Below are 21,476 nucleotides of genomic sequence, written 5' to 3'. Positions count from 1 at the left end.
TACAGCAGCAACATGAAACAGACTGGTGGGGGAGCGGGCATCAATTTTCAACACTTGAAATAAATCTGAAATCCAAAATATTCATCTCCACACACATTACAGAGTTTAATTCATTTCTGTGCCTCAGCTGTCTGTTCGGTTTGTGTTTTTTCACCGTCTGATTTCAAGAACAGAAGAACACGCGTTTACGTCCTACATCTAAAAAAAAAAAAACACATTACAGCTTTGCCGCTGTTAGAAACGGGTTTATATTTTGATGTTATTTAATTCCTCACCAAAAAAAAAAAACCTCTTCAACCTCTCTCTGTTCCATAATTATACGCCTTTGAAGTTGTTTATCCCCTTGAAATAGCATTAGCCGACTCATAAACCTCGGCATATTAAATCTCTCTGACTGCTGCTCACCTGCTTAACACTGGAGTCAGGTCGCATCTGTCTTAGCTCAAACAAAAAAACAATAACATCATGTATAAATATGGAAAGGAATGAGGGGGAAAAAGTGTTAATGTTAAGTTCAGAGCTGTAAGAAAAATTTCATAACTTCACTGTACAATTTTGCAAGCAGAAATGGAATCGAGATGCACATCCAACTTACCAGTCTGTCAAAATGCCTATAAATGTCACAGAGTTATTGATTCTTGATTTTTTACAGTGTATTTGTGTTGTATTTGTTTGGATCTGCATTAAATGGCACCGAGGCGACAAGGAATTCTTCCTAGTCCGCATAAAAGCTCAGCAGTGACAGCTTGTATATGTGAAATTCAAAATGACAGGCGAACAAAAAAAAATGTAAAATTAGATTTGGTTCGCTGAAGATGTAAAAAATAAGCGATTTTACGTGGTTTTCTCATCCGGAGCAGGTAGAGGGTTCGGTGTCTTTGCTTGAGGAGACTTTAATGAGACGTCCAGCTGGTGCAGGGGTCGAACCTGTGACACCTCCACTACGGGACGCTCAGTTTATCCACTAACCCACCCTGACACCCAGAAATGTTGGAGGTGGAAAGAGTGCTAACAGAAGGAGAAGTAAAAGTTCTGTTACTTGGCTGAAATTTTAGTTAAAGGTGCGTTAAGTATTCTGTGACCTCTGTCGCCCTCTGTCTGCGGACAGTAGGAACTGCAACAACATTAACGGGTCTCTGGCTTGTTTTTAGCTAATTTTGTGCTTGATATGCTTGATGCATGTTGATGCAAGTCGACATTAACTGTGTCTTTATTTTGTATATTTTATAAAACTACAGTAGTTAAAGAATATTTTTACATCTCAAAATCGACCAGTCCAGCTGAAACTGACAATTTCACTGGTGCTGCCTCGCTTAAATTACTGGTGTAAAAATCTACTGAAGTAAAGATAAAAAGTAGCTCATTTATAATCTACTCAGAGTAAACTTAAAGTAATGTTGCTTTCTTACAAAAAGAGAATGTTGTCTTTTGAAAGAGAGTACGATCTTTCAATGTAAATAGGGAGAGAGGACAGAGTTTAAGCTCGATCCTTTTAATTGAAAAATATACAAAATATTCTTATAAATATTTTGAGTAAAGATTAAACTTCTCTTCTGCTGACTGACCGTTGGCTAATGGCAGCACAGGAACGTTGGCCAATTTACAATTACGATGATTCAGTTTCTGATGTGATGTGTATGGTGAGCTCTGATGCTTCAGTCAAAACATCCTTATGTAAAATAATTAAACTAACTACTCAAAAGAGTACAAGTGCACAAAAAGCTACTCAATTACAGTAACTGCATTAAATTTGATTTGCTACTTGGTCCATAAAGTAGAGATATTTTACAACAAAAATACAAAATCATAACAAAATGTACATAAAATGGATGGCGCATAGAGTTCTCAAACTATATTTTTTTATGTTAAATTATGAGAAATTCAACTGTTCCATTTGATTAATCTCTCTCTCTCTCTCTCTCTCTCTCTGCCTCTCTCTCTCCTCCATTCTGTCTCTTTGTCTCTCGCCCACCCAGTGACGGCGCGGGGAGAAGTGGGACCTACATCCTGATCGACATGGTCCTCAACAAGATGGCTAAAGGTGGGCGGCACCGTTTTTTTTTGTTCGTTTTTTTTTCCCCCTCCATCCTCCCTTGCTTTACGGTGTCTGTGTGGAGAGGCGTTACCATGGCAACATGTTTTTTTCCCCCCTTTAGTCAAGGGTCTGGAAATTGCATGAGAGAGAGAGAGAGAGTAGAGAGAGAGTGGGTTCTCTCTCAAATTCAAAGCTGCATTATTGGCATCACTGTCAAAATATTAATATTGCCAAAGTGGTTATTTATATGAGAATGTATAGTGATTGTATCAAAGCAATATGGAGGAATGATTAGGATGCTAATTTTGGTATTGCAAATAATAGCTGATCAGTTGATTACAGAGATTAATGATTAAGCATAAGGATACTTTACATGACATTATGTGTCTATGAGAGAGACAAGACAGAGACAGAATTCAATTGATTTTTTAAGTTTCTTTGTTATATCATTGCTGATATTTCTAGTTTTTTGCTGCTAGTTATCTGTTGAATGTCTATTACATTATAATATACATATATGTATATATATATACATATATGTATATATATATATATTACATTATACCTCAATTGATGCTATACTGCTTTGGCAACATACTGCTGGTTTCTCTCCTGTCCTGTCATTAAAGGAGAGAGAGAGAGAGAGAGAGAGAGAGAGAGAGAGAGAGAGAGACTCTGTACGTGGACCTGCCTGTGTGTGTGCATTTCATGGTGTGTGTGTGTGTGTGTGCGTGTGTGTGGTGTTTGTTCGGGTGCATCTGTGTGAGTGCGCATTTGTGCTATGTGCGGTTTCTGTGTGTGTGTCTGTGCATCTATTTGTTTCTTTGTGCGTCTGCATGTATGTGTGTGTGTGTATGTGTGTCTTGGTGTGTGTGTGTGTGTGTGTGTATGTGTGTCTCGGTGTGTGCGCACTCATGTATGTGTGTGTGTCTGGGTGTGTGCATGCATGTGTGTGTGTGTGTGTGTGTGTGTGTTCATGTGTGTCTCAGGGTGTGTTTGTGTGTCTGTGTCCATGTATGTGTCTATGTGTGCATCTGTATATGTGTGTGTGTGTGTGTGTGTGTGTGCATCTGTATATGTGTGCCTGTGTGTGTGTGTGTGTGTGTGTGTGTGTGTGTGGGAAGTGTTGCAGCAGAAAGAGCTCCTGGGTCTTTAATACCAGATCAAAGGGTCAGTCGGCCATCGGGAGCCTTTTCCCAGGCTGTCACACTGTGATCCGGGGCCCCGGGACGGGAGGGGGGGGGGCCTGTGGGAGGTGGAGGGTGGGGGTGGGGGTGGGGTGCGGGTTGGGGCGGTGGTCACCTCTCCGTACCCTGGTGAATACTTTTGTCTCTATCCTGAATCCTAATTTTGCACTGCGAAACATGTCCTCAGCGTCGATTTTGTCCGAGCTGCTAATCCTCCAAACGAAGAGCAACGTTCCCAAATGAAAGATCCCAAGTGACCGACTCTTATGAAACCCAAGTGCTGGTTTCATTCAAACAGAGCCGCACTTTACTTTTTATGTCAAAATCCAGCTGAACTCCATCCACAGTGAGGCTGCAACAGAGAAGAGCGTCCGATCGCCACTAACAGAGACCCAGTAGATCTGACCAGATGACGAGGATCAGAAGACGAATCCAAACTGAAGACTGAAATCCAGACTTGAAGCTGCTGATCCTCTTCACCAAACTGGTTTCCACCCGACAGCGATGATGAGGCTTTATGTTGTGTCAGCTGTTTGGAAGATTCCTGACAGCTGTTTGGTTTTTCCTCTTTGTTTCTTTAGTTTCGGTGTGGATGGGTTTTTTTATTTGAGAGGAAACTGACCGTGACTCTACTCTCCTTTATCTGCTCAGTAAAGCGATATTAACTCTCAACCACGGATGTAGAGATAAATAAAAAGGCGGATAAACTATGACCTGCAGTCGGTGATGAACATAAAACACCAAAACCACCAGTAAACAAAAATCTAATATTTCCAGAAAAGCACTAATTGAAGCCCATTGAAAAACCCCTGTCTTAATATAGCTTACATCAGTTTACACATGATACTCACTACCAGTCAAAAGTTTGGACACACCACATTTTTCTTTATTTTTACTATTTTCCACATTTTAGAATAATAGTAAAGACATCAAAACTATGAAATGACACAAATGGAATTATGCAGCGACCAAAAAAGTGTTAAACAAATCAAAACTATCTTATATTTTAGATTCTTTAAAGTAGCCGCCCTTTGCCTTGATGGAAAGGAAAAAGGCTTTGGAAAGAAATTCATACATAGGATCAACTTCACTATTTATATTTGTCTAAGAAACTAATTTCAAGCGTTTAAGCAGAAGCCTTTAGATCAAAATGGCTTTAAGAGAATGAGAAAACATGGTGGGTCCAGACTGTCGACTGGTAGTGTAAACTGTGAATTTATTTCTATCATAAAGATTCATGTCAGAATATAAAAGGTGTGTAAACTGTAATCCACAGATAAACAGGCTTCATCCCCCTTTTTTGTCCGTCTGCAGCTTCTTCAGCCTGATCAAAGACTCCTCTTCCTCCTCCTCATCCTCCTCTTCCTCCTCAGACACCAAATTACTCCAACCCCCCCCCCCCCCCCCCCTCCTTCCCTCCATCCTCTCCTCCATTCTTGTTCCTCCTCTCCCCATTCCCATTCTTTTGCTCCCAAGGAATGAATTGTAAATTCGTCCCGACCGAGAATTATGGCGTTGGTGTTGCAGGGGTTGAGGAGGTATTGGTGGGGTTCTCACGTTTTTTTTTTGGGGGGGGCTTTTTTTTTTTTTTTTTGCCTTCTCCTTTTTTTCCTCTTCCCTCCACCCCTCCTCCCTCCTCTTCATCTTAAGAATGGAGTGAAACCCATCGAGAGCCGGAGAGCCTTTCAGCTCCGCTCCGTTCCTTTCGGTTCGTTCCCAGGTCCAGCTGGTGAGCCCGGCGCTCGGCTTCGGGGCTTTCGCGGCTCTTTCACGGCCTCCTCAAGGGCCCGCAGCTTTCTCTCTCTTTCTTTTTTATTTTTCTCCTCCTTCTCCTCTTCTATAGACACCCCCCCCCCCCCCCCCCTCTCCACCCCTCCCTCCCACCCACCCCCCATCCACCTCCTCGACCTCCACCCTGAAGCGAGAGTCTTGCCGAGGAGAGAAGCTCAAAATGAGGCCGGGTTTTTTTTTTTTTTTTTTTTTCTCCACCACCTCCTTCTTGAAGAGAGAGAGAGGGAAAGGCTCAAATAAGGCGATTTTTTTTTTTTTTTTTTTTTTTTTTTAATGCCGTTAGTCCGTTTTGAGGTTTATCAGAAGCTGCACAATAGCCCTCGGCTTGTTAAGTCCTCAAAAAAAAAAAAAAAAAAAAACCTAAAGCAGCAGCGAGTTGTGTGGCGGCTTTCCTGGCTGCAAAGGAGTCTATTGTGTTTTTGAGTAAAGTGAAAAAAAAAAAAAAAAAAATCACAAAACCTGTTCAGCAGAAAGAGAAAATGGTGTGAATGAGCGATTCTCCCGCCATTCATTTTCCTCTTGGTGACGGGCAAGAAAGAGAAGTATTATTATGTGTCAAAACAAAAAATGTAAAGAAAACGTTTGCGCTTTTTGTTTCGTCAGAATGAGGACGGAGGAGGAGGGGGGGGGGGGGGGGGGATGAGGAGGAGGAGGAGGAGGACGAGGGGGAGGAGGAGGAGGGGGGGAGGAGGAGGGAGGCGGCCGTACGGAAAACAAATTAAATCTATTTTCTTTTCTCTTTTTTTTCCCCCTCTCTCGCTCTTTGTGAATTTAATTGTTTCTCGCACCGCTCTCTTGGAAATGTTTCTCTCTCTCTCTTTCTTTTTCTCCTCTAGATCTTCAGCTGCCTCTCTCTTTCTTTGAGGTGTCTCCTCCTCTCCCTCTCTTCTCCCTCTCTCCTCTCTCTTTCTCTCTGTCCAAAATGTCTTTTTCCCCTTGTCTTTCTGTCGCTCTCTCTCTCTTTGATAGTTATTTTCTTTCTAAGATCTTTTATTTCTAGTCTTCCGGTTTCTGTCTTATTTTCCTCTCTCTTTCTTTGTGTCTCTTTTCTCTCTCTTTCTGCCTCTTTTTCCCACTCTCTACTCCTGTCGTTCCTCTCCCTCTCTCCTCCTGTCTTTTTCTTTCCCTAAGATGGTCACCTGTACAGTAGATCAACTTACCAGACACCAGACAGTATAGAGTTTGCTTAAATTAGTGCTTATAAGGCATTATAAGGCATCATAATCACTTTATAAGCACATTGTGACTATATAAGATAACATAAGATATGATAAAAGGGGAAATTGGCTCACAATAAAAACATAAAAGACAACAATGCTCACATGAATGTATGAATGGGTTAGTGGAATGAATGTAAAAATACAAGTTCCCATGACAACACTTGAGTCTCCTTCACACTACATTTATTTTGTCATACAGCAATTAAATCGCATAATAATTATTATGATCAGATCACGGGATAAAGGAGTATGAGTACTCTTTTTTCAGCTGTTAATCAATGTTCATGGCAACTTTATGATGACACTCCATCCTGCTCACAGTCTTGACTAAACATCATTAAGTCCTGCTTCACTGTCAACTAACAGCTGGAAACCTCTGGCTGAAAACTGTCATCTTGGTGGTTTAAACTATTTTGCACGTTATCGTACATGCTGCCAGTTTTCAAACCTGATCGCCTGGAAATGTTGTGAAATGAGTCTTAAAATGCAAATTCGTGCTCTGTGCACAAAAAGTCGGAGAAATACGTTTTTCCACTACAAAAGTATCAGCTGGAGGAGACATTTACCTTCTGCTCCGACGACCGGGTTCAATTCCCAACTCATGACAAGATGCTTTCTACTGTGAAAAATTGAAATAAATGTAAAATTATTTAGGACCAAAACCTTAACTCAAACCTTAACCAAAGTTGTTTTACTTGCCTAAACTTAAACCGTTAAACTTTTCATGTGCTGAACAGGTGAAATCGATCGAATTCATAATCCAGTTCATGATGGAGGAACGTAATCTTCACATAATTTGTGTCCACAACATGTAATCTGCGTTTCCAACCTGATCTCACTCAAATACACAAAATGAACGCGACTTGTTAACGCTAAATTACGTGTTGGCGGCACGCAAAGTGTTAAAACTCAGTTTTCCCAGCATGAAACGGTTCCATGAAGGAGACACGACTATAAACAGGCAGTAGAGTCACAGTGCAGCAGCTCAGTGACAGTCAGGGTGTTGTGGAAGGGAATTTCTATCAAAGTTTTTCTTATTCTTATTTCCCAAACCCGAACCAAGTTGTTTTACTTCAGCCAACCTTTAGCTTAAAATGTCCAATTCATGTTTCACAGAATCCAGTTTCTGGTGGAGGGACATCATTTTCCACAGCATGTAAATCTGTTTTCAGCGTTCATGCTTATTTCACGACTTTTAATGAGATCATGTTGTGTTGGTATATTCAGTCAGTAAAGCCGACCATAGGCAGGCATATTGTCTTCAGCCGGGGGGCGTCATGCCAGTCTGGCACACAGACAGGCTGACTGGCAAGCTAACTGGGCAAGGACCCCCCCCCCCCCCCCTCACCCCCCCCCCCCCACCCCCCGCTCACCATCCCAGTGTTGGCAGGGCTGGCAGAGCGCTGGGTGGGCTACCTCACCGAGCTCAAAGGCTACAGGGAGACTATCAAAGCAGCCGTCGGGCTTTAAGATCCCGTGTTTCTCTCATAAAGCCTCTGATTTCACACTCTTGTTTCCTCGCAAAGTCCTCTCCAACACTTTCCTTTTCCCGCCTCATCTTTTTCATCCTGACAACAAAACACCACCTAGCGTTGTTTGTAGAGTCAACGTGTGTGTGTGTGTGTGTGTGTGTGTGTGTGTGTACAAAGAGGATGAATGTAATCGCCTTCAGAGGCTTTGCTGTTCCAAAGGGAGTCGGTATAAAACACCAGATTGACAGATGTTAGCTGGATTATCTTGCTGCCGCTTTGAATACAATCCAACCCTTTTTTATTTGTGTTGTGTGTGTGTGTGTGTGTGTGTGTGTGTGTGTGTGTGTGTGTGTGTGTGTGTGTGTGGTAGGTGCCAAGGAGATTGATATTGCAGCCACCCTGGAGCACCTAAGGGACCAGAGGCCGGGGATGGTCCAGACCAAGGTACCTACACCCTGACACACTGTGTTTTTTGAAGAAAATGGAAACCTTTTGATGTGTTGGCAGGGAGAACATGGATGCTTGGGGAGCAAAAATGTTCATCTCAACATGTCATTAAGTCTTATATTGTGTCTTAAAATCTTTTTTTTTTTTTTCTTAAAACGAGCAAAAATTGGCAGATTTTTTCACGTCTTCTTTTAAGAAAATTACCATTTTAGGACTCTAATAAAAGACTAAATGACTTGTTAGGATGGAGATTTTTTACAGTATATTCTATAGAACCGAGCCAGTTGAAATAGAAAAGTACCAGCTGTGCGTCTTCATTGATCAGGTGCGATGTGAAGCTCACAGTCCGTCTCAAACTGTGAAGCTGCTTCTCTGTTCTCTTTCTTGAGAGGTTCGTTCTCTCCAAAACTTGGATTTGATATTTCATCGTTGACCGTTGCTGGGATCGAACCTGCGAGCGGTGTCTCTGCCCACCAGGCGTACAGCGCCTCCAGTGGTGCTTCACTTCAACTCAAAGTCCTGCAGTGGCTGCTGGTCTTTGGCTTGAGGCCAGACTGCAAGATGGATGGGATTTGCAATTTTTAGGACTCATTCCTCCGCATCAGGCGAGATCAATCGATCGCCAAAATGTAATTGAATGGGGATTATAGTCAGATGGGCTCAGATCACAGAGGAATACACATGGAGTTGGAATGGATCATGATAATCTGGACGAATGCCTCCCAGGATAACAGCAGCAAAAGTTTTAGGTGTATGAGCCATCTTAGCTGCACACTGCAAAACATGACAAGCTGTCCAGTGATTTCATCTTGTTTCCAGACCTATCAGCTTATTTCATGATATGCTGGTATATGCTGGTTTCAATCAATTTCATACTTGATTCATGTCAATATGACTTCTGTCAAGAAACCATCATAAAACAATGAAGAAAATCTGGAAACAATAAACTTCCTCCAAGACAATTTCACTTTTACTAAGGAAATGTCCTTAAACAAGCTACATTCTCCTTCCTATCAAATTTGTTGAAACCGGTAAAATGATCTGCCAGTGCAGTGAGATGATTTCACTAAAAACAATCGTAAAATAAGCTTGATAAGTCTGGAGACAAGATAAAATAACTAAGTCAGTTTTTTCAGTGTACGAGCCAAAATTAAAATCATGTTGATTTGATATGTAAATGTAGCGTTCTTTCTATACATTTTAACTGTGTGGTAATAAGTTTACCTGGAGGAGAATGGGTCATACAGACGTGAATCAGGTGAAATTTATTGAAACTACCAGCATTACCTGCCATCTGGGTGAAGTTACATCACATGCTGTGTATTGCTAAATGGCTTCTACAGTTGCAGTCTTAAGTCACTCTGGATAACAACAGCAGCTAAATTTATAAACTGTGTAGAATATCCTAAAAGTACAAAAACTACAAAAAATATTTTTATTTTTATGAAATGATTGCAAGAACGCATGAAGAGTTTTACTCCTCAATGTGAAACTCTCACAAAATGATAAAAATCACAAAAATAAAACACTTAGATTCTGGCAAATTTTAAAGGATGGAAGATAATTTTAAGTTCTTGGTTGGCAAAGCGTTAACATTTTCACACACTGGCTCTTCTATATTTGACAGATAGCCTACTGAGTGATGAATAAGTCTTTTATTTTTTCCCGCAGATGCATTTGTAGTGTTTTGTAGTCAAACTCTTCACATAAACCACACACACACAAAGGGATTTATTCCACACACACACACACACACACACACACACACACACACGCTACTCTCTTTCATCACACACTCATTCAATCACACATGCAAATGGACTCGGAGCTTTACCTAAAACAACCGGAGTTATTCCCCGTCAAACGGCGTCGGGAAACTTCAATTACCGAGTGATCTGTGAACGTAATTGGAGAGAAAAGCCGGCCGCGTGTAAAACATCGGCCGTATCGATCCCCGCTTTATTAAACCGTGTATCCTGAGCGAGCGAGCGAGGGAGCGAGCGGCTGTCACGGCTCTCTCTCTCTCTCTCTCCCCCGGCGTCCCGCACACATCGATCCCCCCGGCGGTCAGCGGCCTCGCCGGCCCGCAGCTTTAATTTGTGCGGCTGACAGTGACGGAGGGCGGGGCGGATGAGGGGAAGCACAGCGAGGCTCCCCCCGGCGTCCAGCAGCTGCTCTGAGAGACTCGGCTGGATATTTAGCAGCTACGGGCCGGCTGGATACGACAAGCTCAGTTCCTAAATGCCATATGTACAGTACACATGTGCCGCTTTTCTGTGGGACGCTCCTCCTGTTTCAGCCAGAGAGGCAAATCCCTCTGATGCGTTCAAGTACAGTCTTAAAACCCAAATTTTCTCACTTTGGCAATACACAGATTTTAAAATCACTTGTTCTGTCTTGCGTTCATTCTGGTATTATTCCACTGTTGTCTTAACTAAACCTACAGTATATTTTATGTTTTACTTTCTCTACATCTATTTATTTCCTACATGTATTTATTTCCTCATTTATCTTTTTTCATATTCTACCAGATGACTTTCTTGTTATTTGATGCTTGTTGTATGTAAGGTGTGTCGAGGCGTCACCTTAAATAAACCTAAACTTGAACTTATATATATATTTACATGTTACATATTTAGCTCATGCATTTGTCCAGATTTGGAAATTTAAAGTGTGTAGAAACCCTGTGTGGTCAGCAGAGGCGGAGACTCGAGTCACATGACTTGGACTCGAGTCACAGTTTTAATCGCTTGAGACTTGATGCATGAAGAGAAGACTTGAGACTTGACTTGACTTGGGTTCTGGTGACTTGGGACTTGACTCTGACTTGTACTTTGATGACTTGAAAAGGTTTCTAAAGTCTTGACTTGAGATCTTGTGTTTGTGTAAATGACTTAGATTGAAAGTGATGAGATTTGTTCCAGCGGACGACTGAATTTAAATTCTGTTTTCTGAATTTGTATGGAATGATTGAATTTATTGAAGTTGAAACTGATTATAGAAATCAAACTCATGATGCTCTTACCAAGTTTTTATCCTATTAAAACCATATTGCATTGAAAAGTCCTAGATATTTAGTTTTCTTTAAGATATTAAATTGATACTGGACTCTTGATTTGTTCTGACTTGACTTGCTGTTCTACATTTAGACTTGAGACTTGACATTAATGACATGGACTTGACTTGGACTTGACTTGTTAATCTACATTTAGACTTGAGACTCAGTCTGAATTGGGTATCCAAGACTGTATCCAGACTTTTATTTTGTATCCAGACTTTTATTTTGTATCCAGATTAATTCCAGGATATTTTCAGTCCAGTTGCTGCAATAAATTTCCCTTTTTTCAGGATCAGGTAACTGGTTTCCAGACGTTTGCTTGAAACAAGGGAAATTGTCTTTAATAAGTTTCTTATCTCAACATTTTAATTGTTTCATGATGATTTCTTGGAAGAAGTCAAACAGACATGAATAAAGTGAAATTCATTGAAATTAGCGCCATTATCTGTCAGTACAGAGAGATAATTTGACTAAAAATATCCTGAAGTGAGGTTGATAAGGCTGGATCAAGATGAAACTTGTCATGAGTTGCAGTGTATTTTCACCCACGCATTACACACACACCGCCAGGTTTAGGGCACACACACACACACACACACACACACACACATATATATATATATATATATATATATATATACACACGTTGCACACACTGTGAGGTTTAGTGCAGACAGACACAGTATAAATACTCATATAAACATGTACAGTATATATTTATATGCATATACTGTCCACTTATATTGTCTTTTACCAGTCAATTAGCATTTTAGAGTAGAATAGATTTTAAAGCTTGCAGAGTGAGCAGGAAGGGCTTCAGCAGGTTCAGCAGGACATACACACGATGGCAAAAATTATAATACTGATTATTTTGCTAAATATTTTGATCCACAATTATTACTCACAAATATTTGTCTCATTTCATGATACAAGATTATTATATTACACTGTTTTCACTGCAGTATTTCTCACAGCCTGTATTTGCGCCCGCTGACTGCAAGAACCTCTTCTGCATCCTTATGTTCAAAATTCAAATAATAAATAATTACTGTTTTATTACTTTGGGTTGCAGCTACAACCCGAAGACAGTCTTTGCACAGAATCTGGACTAGTTTGTCATCTGGTGTCAAATCAAAGTGTCTCCAGACGTTGATCTCCACTTTTAGGAATGAAAACTTTTTAGAGATTTTCCTCTCTAATGTCGGGTCGATTTGTTCTTTTCCACTTTGCTCGACGCTCCATTCTTCCACAGCTGAAAGATCTATGAACGGTTTCTCTGCTGCTTCTCCGTCTGAACTGTGGTCACATGATGCACACTGAGTATCCAGAGGCTGTGATTGGTCAGCAGTAATGGGAGCGCTTGGCGTGCCGCACCGAGACTTTCAGGGGAATTGAAAATTAAACAATGAATGGAAACAAAAACTCTCAATCTGCCCAGTGCTTTGTTTCTGTTTCTCACTTTCTCCTCCTCTTTCTGTCCCTCTCTGCAGGATCAGTTTGAGTTTGCGTTGACGGCGGTGGCGGAGGAGGTGAACGCCATTTTGAAAGCTCTTCCACAGTAGGAAGCCACGCCTCTTCCTGACGGACCTCCTCCTCTTCTCCCCTCTCATCCCTCCCTCTCTCCTCTTTCGTCTCCTCCTCCTCCTCTCTCCCCGTTTCCTCCTCTTGTCTCCTTCTCTCTCGTCTCCTCATCTCCCCTCTCATCCTTCCCTCTCCTCTTTCGTCTCCTCCTTTTTCGCCTTCTGCCTTGTCTCCTCCCCTCTCCTTTTGTCTCCTCCTATCCTCTCTCCTCTCCCTTCGTCTCCTCCTCAACCCGCCACTCATCCCTCCCCCTCTCCTTTCATCTCTTCCTCTCTCGTCCTTTCATCTCCTCCTCTCTTCCCCTCGTTGTCTCCTCCTTTCTCCTCTCGTCTCCTCTACTTCCATCTCCTCCTCCTCTCCCTCTCCTTCCATCTTTGCGAACATTGTGCCAGGAAACCGTTGAAGCGATCCTCATCATGTATATAGATAGACCTTCCTTCTATTGTAATGATCCATGCAGCCTGTTTTCCAAAGTGACATTTATAGACTGAAAAAAAAAACATGTTTCTCTCTGTTCTGTTACGAGTATATCTGTCACAGTTTTTGTTTCTAGATGAGCGTTGATCTGCTGGGCGTCAGTTAGGTGTAACAAGGTGTGGCTTGTAGTTTTTAGTGTTATAATGGAGAGAAAATTGCCAGAAATCGATTTGGAAGCCATAAATAAAATGTTGATCTGGATCACAGTTATAAAATATGTATTTGTTGTCAATTATTAGTCATAAATTTCGGTGATATTAGATGCAGAGACTTTGCCAAACCTTATGCTTTACTGAACTGACGCCCCTGGCTGATCTTCGTTTGGATTGTGTGTGTGTGTGTGTGCGTGTGTGTGTGTGTGTGTGTATATACAATGTCGGTCATCATGTCTGTATCATAAAGTCGTATTTGCGTCTGATTTTCAGTGCCATGCTTTCTTTTGTCTTCTCATGCAGAACGCTAAAGTATCACCATGTAACTCATCAACGCCCAGTTTTGGGCGATCTGGTAGATATGACACAAACTGCACAGTGAGAAATGTCTCAACAAGCAATTTCATCTCCTATTCAGGCTTAAGATCTTGTTTTTCTTAGAAGTAAGTGGAAAAATAAACTGCTAATGCATTGTTGTTTGAAGGATGAAGTGGTAATGCCTTAAAATAAGTCATATATCTCTACTTATTTTAAGAAAAATCCTCAAATAAGTTGAAAAAAGGGAAATTCTCTCACTCCGTTGGTATTTTTTCCACTTATTTTACAACAAACTCAAGATTGTAAGACCTGATATGAGGTGAAATAACCTAAGATGTTTTTGCAACGTGTCATTTTTATTATCCTAGTTATCTTAGAAGCAATATTGTGTTTCTTCAAACTGAAACTTAGAGTGAGTTGTTATCTATTGTGGACAACCAATATTGTGGCTTGTCAGTGAAATTACACTCATGTCTGCCTTAATAAAAAACAGTAGATGGACTGGTGAACGTCTCCACACCTGGAAGCAAGGCTAGTGTGTAACGTTTCATTTTACATTGGCCTTACTCCCACTGTGTGTTAACCTGTGTGTTAATCTGTGTAAAAGCATTGCAAATGTAAAATAATACTGTGTTAGCACTTAATGAAAATCTCACAACAAATACTGAAGCATGTGTTAGATCTGAGAATGTCGTCTTGAATAATTTGAGGGCAGCACATACAGGTGTTTCCATAGCTTAATACACAGTAGTAGACTGGAATGAGGCCTTTGTAAAATAAAGTGTTTCTGACTAGTGTTATTGCGATGAAAAATGCTAGTTTTGCTTCTGAATAGCAGTTCTTCTATGTAGCATAAATGGCTAACTTGTATCCGTACAGTAGCTGAACCTGTATTGCATTGAAAACTAGTTTGAGGAAACAAGCTGAGCTGGCTTTCCCAAAACCAACTTCAAACTAAGTGGATTTCTGTTCTGTTGTAAGTGAATGGAGCAAAGACCAACTTCACATCTACAGTTTGTTTTCTTTGGTCTGAACCTGAAGTGGAAAAATTGACTTTGTTTTGCATATTTGGTTAATTTAGGTTCAAACTGTCCAATTACAAGTGAGTCAGGACTTGTAAACAAAAGTCACATGACTCACTAGTAGCTCATTTATTGGACAGAGTTTTGGTGACCTGTCATCCTGCCAAGTTAGAGAGTCAAAATAATCTGATTCCAGTTCCTGTAACTTTATCTAACATGATGGACTTGTCTGTCTCTTCTTCTGTGGTGTTCATACCAGTTAAGAACACATGAAGAAATAGCTGAATATGAGCATCAGTCCAGACTTCATTTAGTTCTGCTAGGCTTTCCAAGCATGAGGAACTGCTGGCTATCAGATGTCAACATCCGTCTCCTTCTACCCATAATCCCTTGTGTTTTGTGGTGTTTTCCTGTAGTTGGTTGGATTACGTTCTCACTCCTAACGAACCGCACCGCGGTTCTCTTGTTAGAGGACTGAGACTCTCTGTGTCACCAGAGTTCAAAGGTCATCGTTCTCACCTGGACAAACAGACTGAACTAAAGGAGGAAACACTGCAGAATTCAAGTAAACCTCTGTCAACATTCTTAGTGTGAACATGTCCTTAGTGTAAAGTTGATTTTGGGAAACCAGCTCATAAGTTGTGTAGTCAACTTAAACCACTCAAATGACTGTCGTGCTTCAGTTTTAAATGTTCTATCCATTGAATTCTAGTTTTGTATGTCAAATCTTATTTGAATCGCCAATGATATGACTACTATGCTACTAGTGCATGGCTATTTATTCAGCAGATGAGTGTGCTGTACTTTCCTGTGGCCTCAAGAAGATCTTAGTAAAACTCTTAGCAAGCGAACAAGTCTTGTTTTAGCTATGTATTACTTTGTTTCTGAGTATTTATTGCACAGGATGCTCCGAAGACCTTAAAAGTGCAAAAGCCAAGGATTATAAACATAGTATGTTTTTCTGAGTTGCACAGCAGACGGTTGAAGCTGGTTGGAAGACAGCACAGCTTGCAGCACAGCTAGTTAGTGCGCTGGCATCATGTTGGAATTGACTCCATTTTCCCATCAATAAATTGAAGCATGCTGCAAGAGATAATCCTTTTAACGGGTTGTTTAATGTAGAAGGGAATCTTAAAATCTTAAAATCAAGCCTTTTTTGCAGATATTGTCACTTATTTTAAGAAAATTCCCCAAAATAAGTGAAACTGCATTGGAAACAAGTGAAGTTTTCTCACCCCACTGGCCTCCATTTTCCATTTGTTTTAAGAAAAGTAAGAATTCAGGAGTCACAACGAAGCGACTTGTTAAAATGAGCCTTTTTTTTTGCAGTGAGTATGCTTAGTAGGTCACATCCCCTCTGCTGTTTTCTTCTTTCACACAATCCATCAAGTATCAATAGATGGCTGGTCTGTTGCATTAATTCTCTGTACATATCTAACCAAAAAACAACAGAAGATATTTTGTTCTATCGGTGAAAACTACTCTTGTGAATAAAGTCCCATTGTCAATGGAGTATTGTATTGCAAACTTGACTTGTGAGTTGTTGTTTTTTTCAACATGAAACTTCCGCTTATAGGACATAATTATACCCAATCATTTTTACCATCTGGGTGGGCGGTGAAACATCTGTTTTATACGGCTCCGAACACCGGACCGCATTTTAAATCAGGGAAAGTTCGCTGAGCGCACATCGCCCTGCGGCACATTCACACGTTTCCGCTCTCAGACCCGGACGCTGGCTGGCTGGAGCTGGTTGGAGGTTGTGCCTTGCTCAGCGGCACTTCAGCCCTGAGAAGTGAGCATTTCTCATCCAGTTTCCCACATTTTCTCAGCCAGTCTGGGAATTCAAACCGGTGACTTTTACACTTACAAGCTTCCTTCTCTTAACTTTTAGGATGCTGCGCCGGTTTGATACAGAAACACAAGTAGATTCTCCCATTTTCTTCTTTCACATTACTTCAAGGAATAATCCGCAGCATTTTCATATAAATGAACGATTTGCCACTTTATATCACCGATTGATATAACACAATGTTGATCAGAAGAGGAACGCTGAATGGGCTTCAAACGTGTTCAGTGGAGGTTCCCATTGGACATGTGGGGAGTCCATATGTAGAGGGGAAAAAATCCTCTCCTCTGTATAAAGTTAAAAAGCCTTTATTAACCTTGGCTATTTCATGCTAAAATGTTAGAAAACACACCAAAATGTTAAAACATTTTAACATGAAATAGCCAAGGTTAAATAAAGGTTTTTTTTAACTTTATACACAGGAGAGTGCCTTGGATTTATGCTTCTCTTTTTTCCCTTGATATAACACAATATTGACAAAAGCTATACGCAATAAATGAAAGCTTTGACATTTGCTGTTCCGAAACTGGAAATATCTGGACATGATGTTACAGTGTCAGCATGTGGTTCTCCACAGGGAGAAGAAAAAAAACACAAAACGATAAAATGTACCCAGGAAATGCAAGGTACATCAAAGTAATAGTTCACCCAAAAAATGAAAATTCAGCCATTATCTACTCACCCCCATGCCAGTAGAAAATCGGGTAAAGTTTGTTAGTGGTTTTTCATTATTATTATGACATCAAACATGAATATGGGTGCTCACTTATTGAATTTGATAATGGCTGAATTTTCATTTTTGGGTGAACTATTCCTTTAAGTGTTTAATTGCTTTAGGGTGGATTTTTCCTTTACGAACAGAATTGTTTTATACTCTTATTCTGTCGCTGTCATTCCATTTGCTTTTTGAATCCGTGAACCTAGAACCTGAAACCCTGATTTATCCAGGTAAAGCCAGCTGAGCTCTCCAGGCTTTTTTCCAGCTTCACATTCCCACAGTCCCACACCGAGCAGCCGGCGGCTCAGTGCCTTGCTCAAGGGCTGAAGCGGACAGCGTCACTCGGTCACTTTCCCCACCCACAAACCTTCAAACCGACATCATTCTTTCCTCAACCTTTATTTATCCTGGTTGAAGATCTCTTATCAAGGAAGACTTGGCCGAGACAGCAGCAATAACATTTATTTACAGGCACAAAAACAGACATTTCACACCGAGTATGGCACAAGAAAAAAAAAAAGAGAGTAAAAGAAGGAGAGCAAGAGCGGTTCAGCCCCAGAACACTTATCAAAGCACCGACGTTTTCCGATAGATTGATCATCCAAAGTCCTATAGCGACTGCTTTAAACGCACCGAGAGCGACCCGCTGCTTGAGTTTCTGCTCTTTCTGCATCCGACATGAAATCGCTTGATAATTCTTTAACGCGTAGTTATGACACCAGCCTCGCATTGTTATTCAACCGGCGTACGTTTAGCTGGAGCTGAGTGGATGAATAGCTGTTTCAGAGTGCTTATTCAGGCGAAACAGCAGCTCCGTATTGATTGTGGGGAAAATGCTCTCGGTACATAAGCTAGTGTTGCCGTCCGGCTGTGTTGACTTAGAGAGGAGGAAGCGGGGAAATCGATCGATCGAGACGCCGCCTGCTCGGATGATGAGTCATATAAGTAGATTTAGAGTGTCTCTCTATTTCGAAGTGTTGTATTTTCACGTGGCGCTGCACGCAGACTGCAGCTCCCACCCTCCTGTGTGGAAGCCCACAGCAGCCGGGTGGAGGCAGAGCAGAGCGAGGCAGCTGAAGAACGGGTCTGCATGGACCATGAGCGTAGATCTCGTACAGTAGTTTGGCCTGACATGAACATCTTAACTAGCCTGGTAAGACCGTCCTGATCACGTGACCTCACATTCTGTTTCGCTCCACGGATCAGTCTGGACTTCCTGCTGCCCGCATCGATTTCCTGAAATTACAATGTAACCGGGCCAATCAGGGACTGCGTCGTAGTTGATGACGTGAAATACAGGCCGCCGCTGGCAAAACAGTAACGGCGTCTCCCGAAGCAACGAGCGGTAACATTAACGTTAGTAGAGTAAACACAGTCGTAAGTGCAGTTATTGCAGAAATAGACTCTAATAACAACAATTAAACAAGAACAAGAGTACGCACTAGCGGAGTTTCTCGGCGGAAAAGACGTTTTCGCCGTTCTTCCGACTGGATTTGAATTTGGATTCGCTGATTGGCTGAAGGAGTTTGTCTGTCAAGGCAAGTGCTCCCGCCCACTGAAATCGATGTGGGCGGCAGGAAGTCCAGACTGATCCGTGGAGCGAAACAGAATGTGAGGTCACGTGATCAGGACGGTCTTACCAGGCTACATCTTAACAGCCTGTATCACATCTGTCATGCAATTTGATATATGGTAACTCAAACCTGCAATAAGCGATATCAGACCTTATAACCAATCCTGAAACGAATGTCTGCTATGGGAGAGATTTCACTGAGACATAATGATATAAACCAATATCCACACCACCTCTTTTCTAAAGCTTGTTGTCAGATTCCTGAACGAAGCTCCTCCCGCTCCATTCGGCAGCTTTTCTTTTTTTTTTTTAAACTAGCTCGTCTCCTCCCTCGCCGTTTAAAAGCGGCGCTCCCCCTCCCATTCCTGAAAAACATTCTCATAATGGCGGAATCGATAAGAATGGCGTAATTTATGTGAAATGTATATGGTGTAAATAATTTGTCGTTACCTTTTCACAGTTATCAAAGAACTGCATTATCATTAAAATGTTTTTTTTTTCTGCAAGTCACAAAATGCTAACAAGCTAGCAAACTTCCGTGCAAACTTCCATTCAAGAGAGGAGTCATGTTAGCATTTTGACACTTTTTTTTTTAAAAGATCTTGCTGTTGTTTGACAAGTTAACGACAAATCACTTACACCATATACATTTCACATAAATTATTAGAACACAGAAAAAGAAACCACAGAAAATGTTGATTTATTCTTTTCCTCATAGAGATTGAATGGGGTTTCACACTTGTATCACATTTCGCAGGCGTGGCTTTTTTTTTGACGTCATCGCCGGGTGAATTTTGGGACTTCTCACAGCCTGTCTCCGAGACACAGAGCGAGTAGACAGACATGGTGCCGTCTCATAGCATCTATTAATGAGGACCAATATATGGAGTTAAGGTTAAAAAATGAACGAATGATGAATTTGCCACAGTCAGAAGCACCTGCTGTTCTCCCAGAAACCATAGGCTCCTATTGTTGTTTAAAATCCATTAAAAACAGCTTAGAGAAATACCGCTGCATAGACAAATGTAATCCATCATTTTAGATAACGTGTATTATATTTTTTGATAGATAGACAAAATGGCACAGTCTGCAAACACCTTAAAGGTCCCATATGGTGTAAAGCAGGACTCCCCTCTGTGATGATAAAGGAGTTGGATGGTCTATCTAAACATGGTGAAAGTATCAAAACTAAATCCACACAATCCATATTAGAAAAGCGAGCCTCTAAACGAGCCGTTTGGACTTCCGTAACTTTGTGGCGTCACAAAGGTTCGCTCATTAGCATTTCTGTAAGAAATAATAGACTAACAAAGTGTTTTTTTCAAAGCGGTCGAGCGGTTGTCATCGTTTATTACCGGAGAGTTTTCCCTACCTGTAGCCGCCGGGCCGCGGCGTCTCACGTTTCACTCTTGAAACGGTTAGCCAATCAGAACAGAGGGGTCGTTAATATTAATGAGCCTTAAAGACACGGCGACAGAAACAGCCTGTTCTTGGTAAGGCTCAGAGAGATGCTGGAAAATGAACGTGGAAAAATGGATTGGGAGTGTTTTTGGTTCATGACACCACACACACAGCTTTGAATGGACCTCAAGACACAAAATAAAACACTGGGAAGTGGAGAATATGGGACCTTTAAGTGAATATGCAGCTATCAGATATTTTTGTGTTTTTTAAATGAATTCAGTTCCAACATCCCCTAATACCACAGCTTTCATGACCACTTACTGACAATTTTCAGAGATTTGTTTTTCTGACACGTCTTCACCCCCAGCATTAGAGCTAACCAACGCTTATTGGCCAAGCGGTCTCAAATTAAAGAATCAACATGGAAGTGTTGTTTGTGACTGTTTGTGTTTTGTATTGCAGCCCCAGAAAGTGGTTTTCCTTCTGCTACACCCCCTCTGATTCTGCCTTGTCACTGCCACCAGTGTGCAGTAATGGAAAAAGTAAAATAATCCCCATTAAATGTAATAATTAGCTGCGCAATGATAACAATAATCAATAATCAATATTTTCTTTAAACAGAATACATATAGAATACATGTATACATGTAATAATACATATATATATACTTTTGAAAGACTCAATATTATATTATATTATATTATATCATATTATATTATATTATATTATATTATATTATATTGTATTGTATTGGAACTGGCTGTGTTTGAGACAAGGAAGAAGAGGGAGGAGTTATCAGGCTTTGCTTTATTCCAGGAAGAGGAGCGGTTTGAAAGAGGCAGTGTGTGTTTAGCTCTCGTTTACAATATGAAGTGAAGATTATGACAAATACATAAGGAATAGTTAAATTTAGGATCAATCTCTCTCTTCCCTTATTCCCCCCTCACTTTTTTAAGTGCAACATTTTAAAATAAAGTTCCAAAAACTTCTAAGTGGCTTGTAGAAAATTGAACAGTAAAACTATTTAGAAGTCCTTCATTCTTTCCATCTTCACTAGTGTTTCTTCTTTGGTAACACTGCTGCTTCATTTGACTTTTGATTCCACATCTGCTCTAAACATGAAGACTGCACTTTGTTGTGTTTTAGGGGGAAATCGGCTCAGTTATACTGT

The 21,476-nt window shown here is 40.9% G+C and overlaps 2 protein-coding genes across 2 annotated transcripts in view; one reads left to right on the top strand and one right to left on the bottom strand.

Moving 5' to 3' along the window:
- LOC139917389 (receptor-type tyrosine-protein phosphatase N2-like) overlaps positions 1-12,772 on the top strand; it is a 186,661-nt gene extending 173,889 nt beyond the window's left edge. The window contains exons 19-21 of the mRNA XM_078287538.1: positions 1,977-2,041; positions 8,076-8,149; positions 12,701-12,772. Coding sequence (XP_078143664.1) covers positions 1,977-2,041; positions 8,076-8,149; positions 12,701-12,772 — 211 coding nt within the window. The remainder of the gene's footprint in view (positions 1-1,976; positions 2,042-8,075; positions 8,150-12,700) is intronic.
- An 8,570-nt stretch (positions 12,773-21,342) lies between these two features.
- LOC139917391 (tripartite motif-containing protein 16-like) overlaps positions 21,343-21,476 on the bottom strand; it is a 2,752-nt gene continuing 2,618 nt past the window's right edge. Inside the window, exon 1 of the mRNA XM_071906504.2 lies at positions 21,343-21,476. This exon is cut by the window's right edge and continues 2,618 nt beyond it. The gene's annotated coding sequence lies outside the window, so the exon portion shown is untranslated.

This window comes from Centroberyx gerrardi, chromosome 13 (genome assembly GCF_048128805.1).
Source record: "Centroberyx gerrardi isolate f3 chromosome 13, fCenGer3.hap1.cur.20231027, whole genome shotgun sequence".
NCBI classification, from domain to species: domain Eukaryota; kingdom Metazoa; phylum Chordata; class Actinopteri; order Beryciformes; family Berycidae; genus Centroberyx; species Centroberyx gerrardi.
Note: the sequence above shows the minus strand (reverse complement) of the source record. Positions and strands in the feature narration are given on the sequence as shown.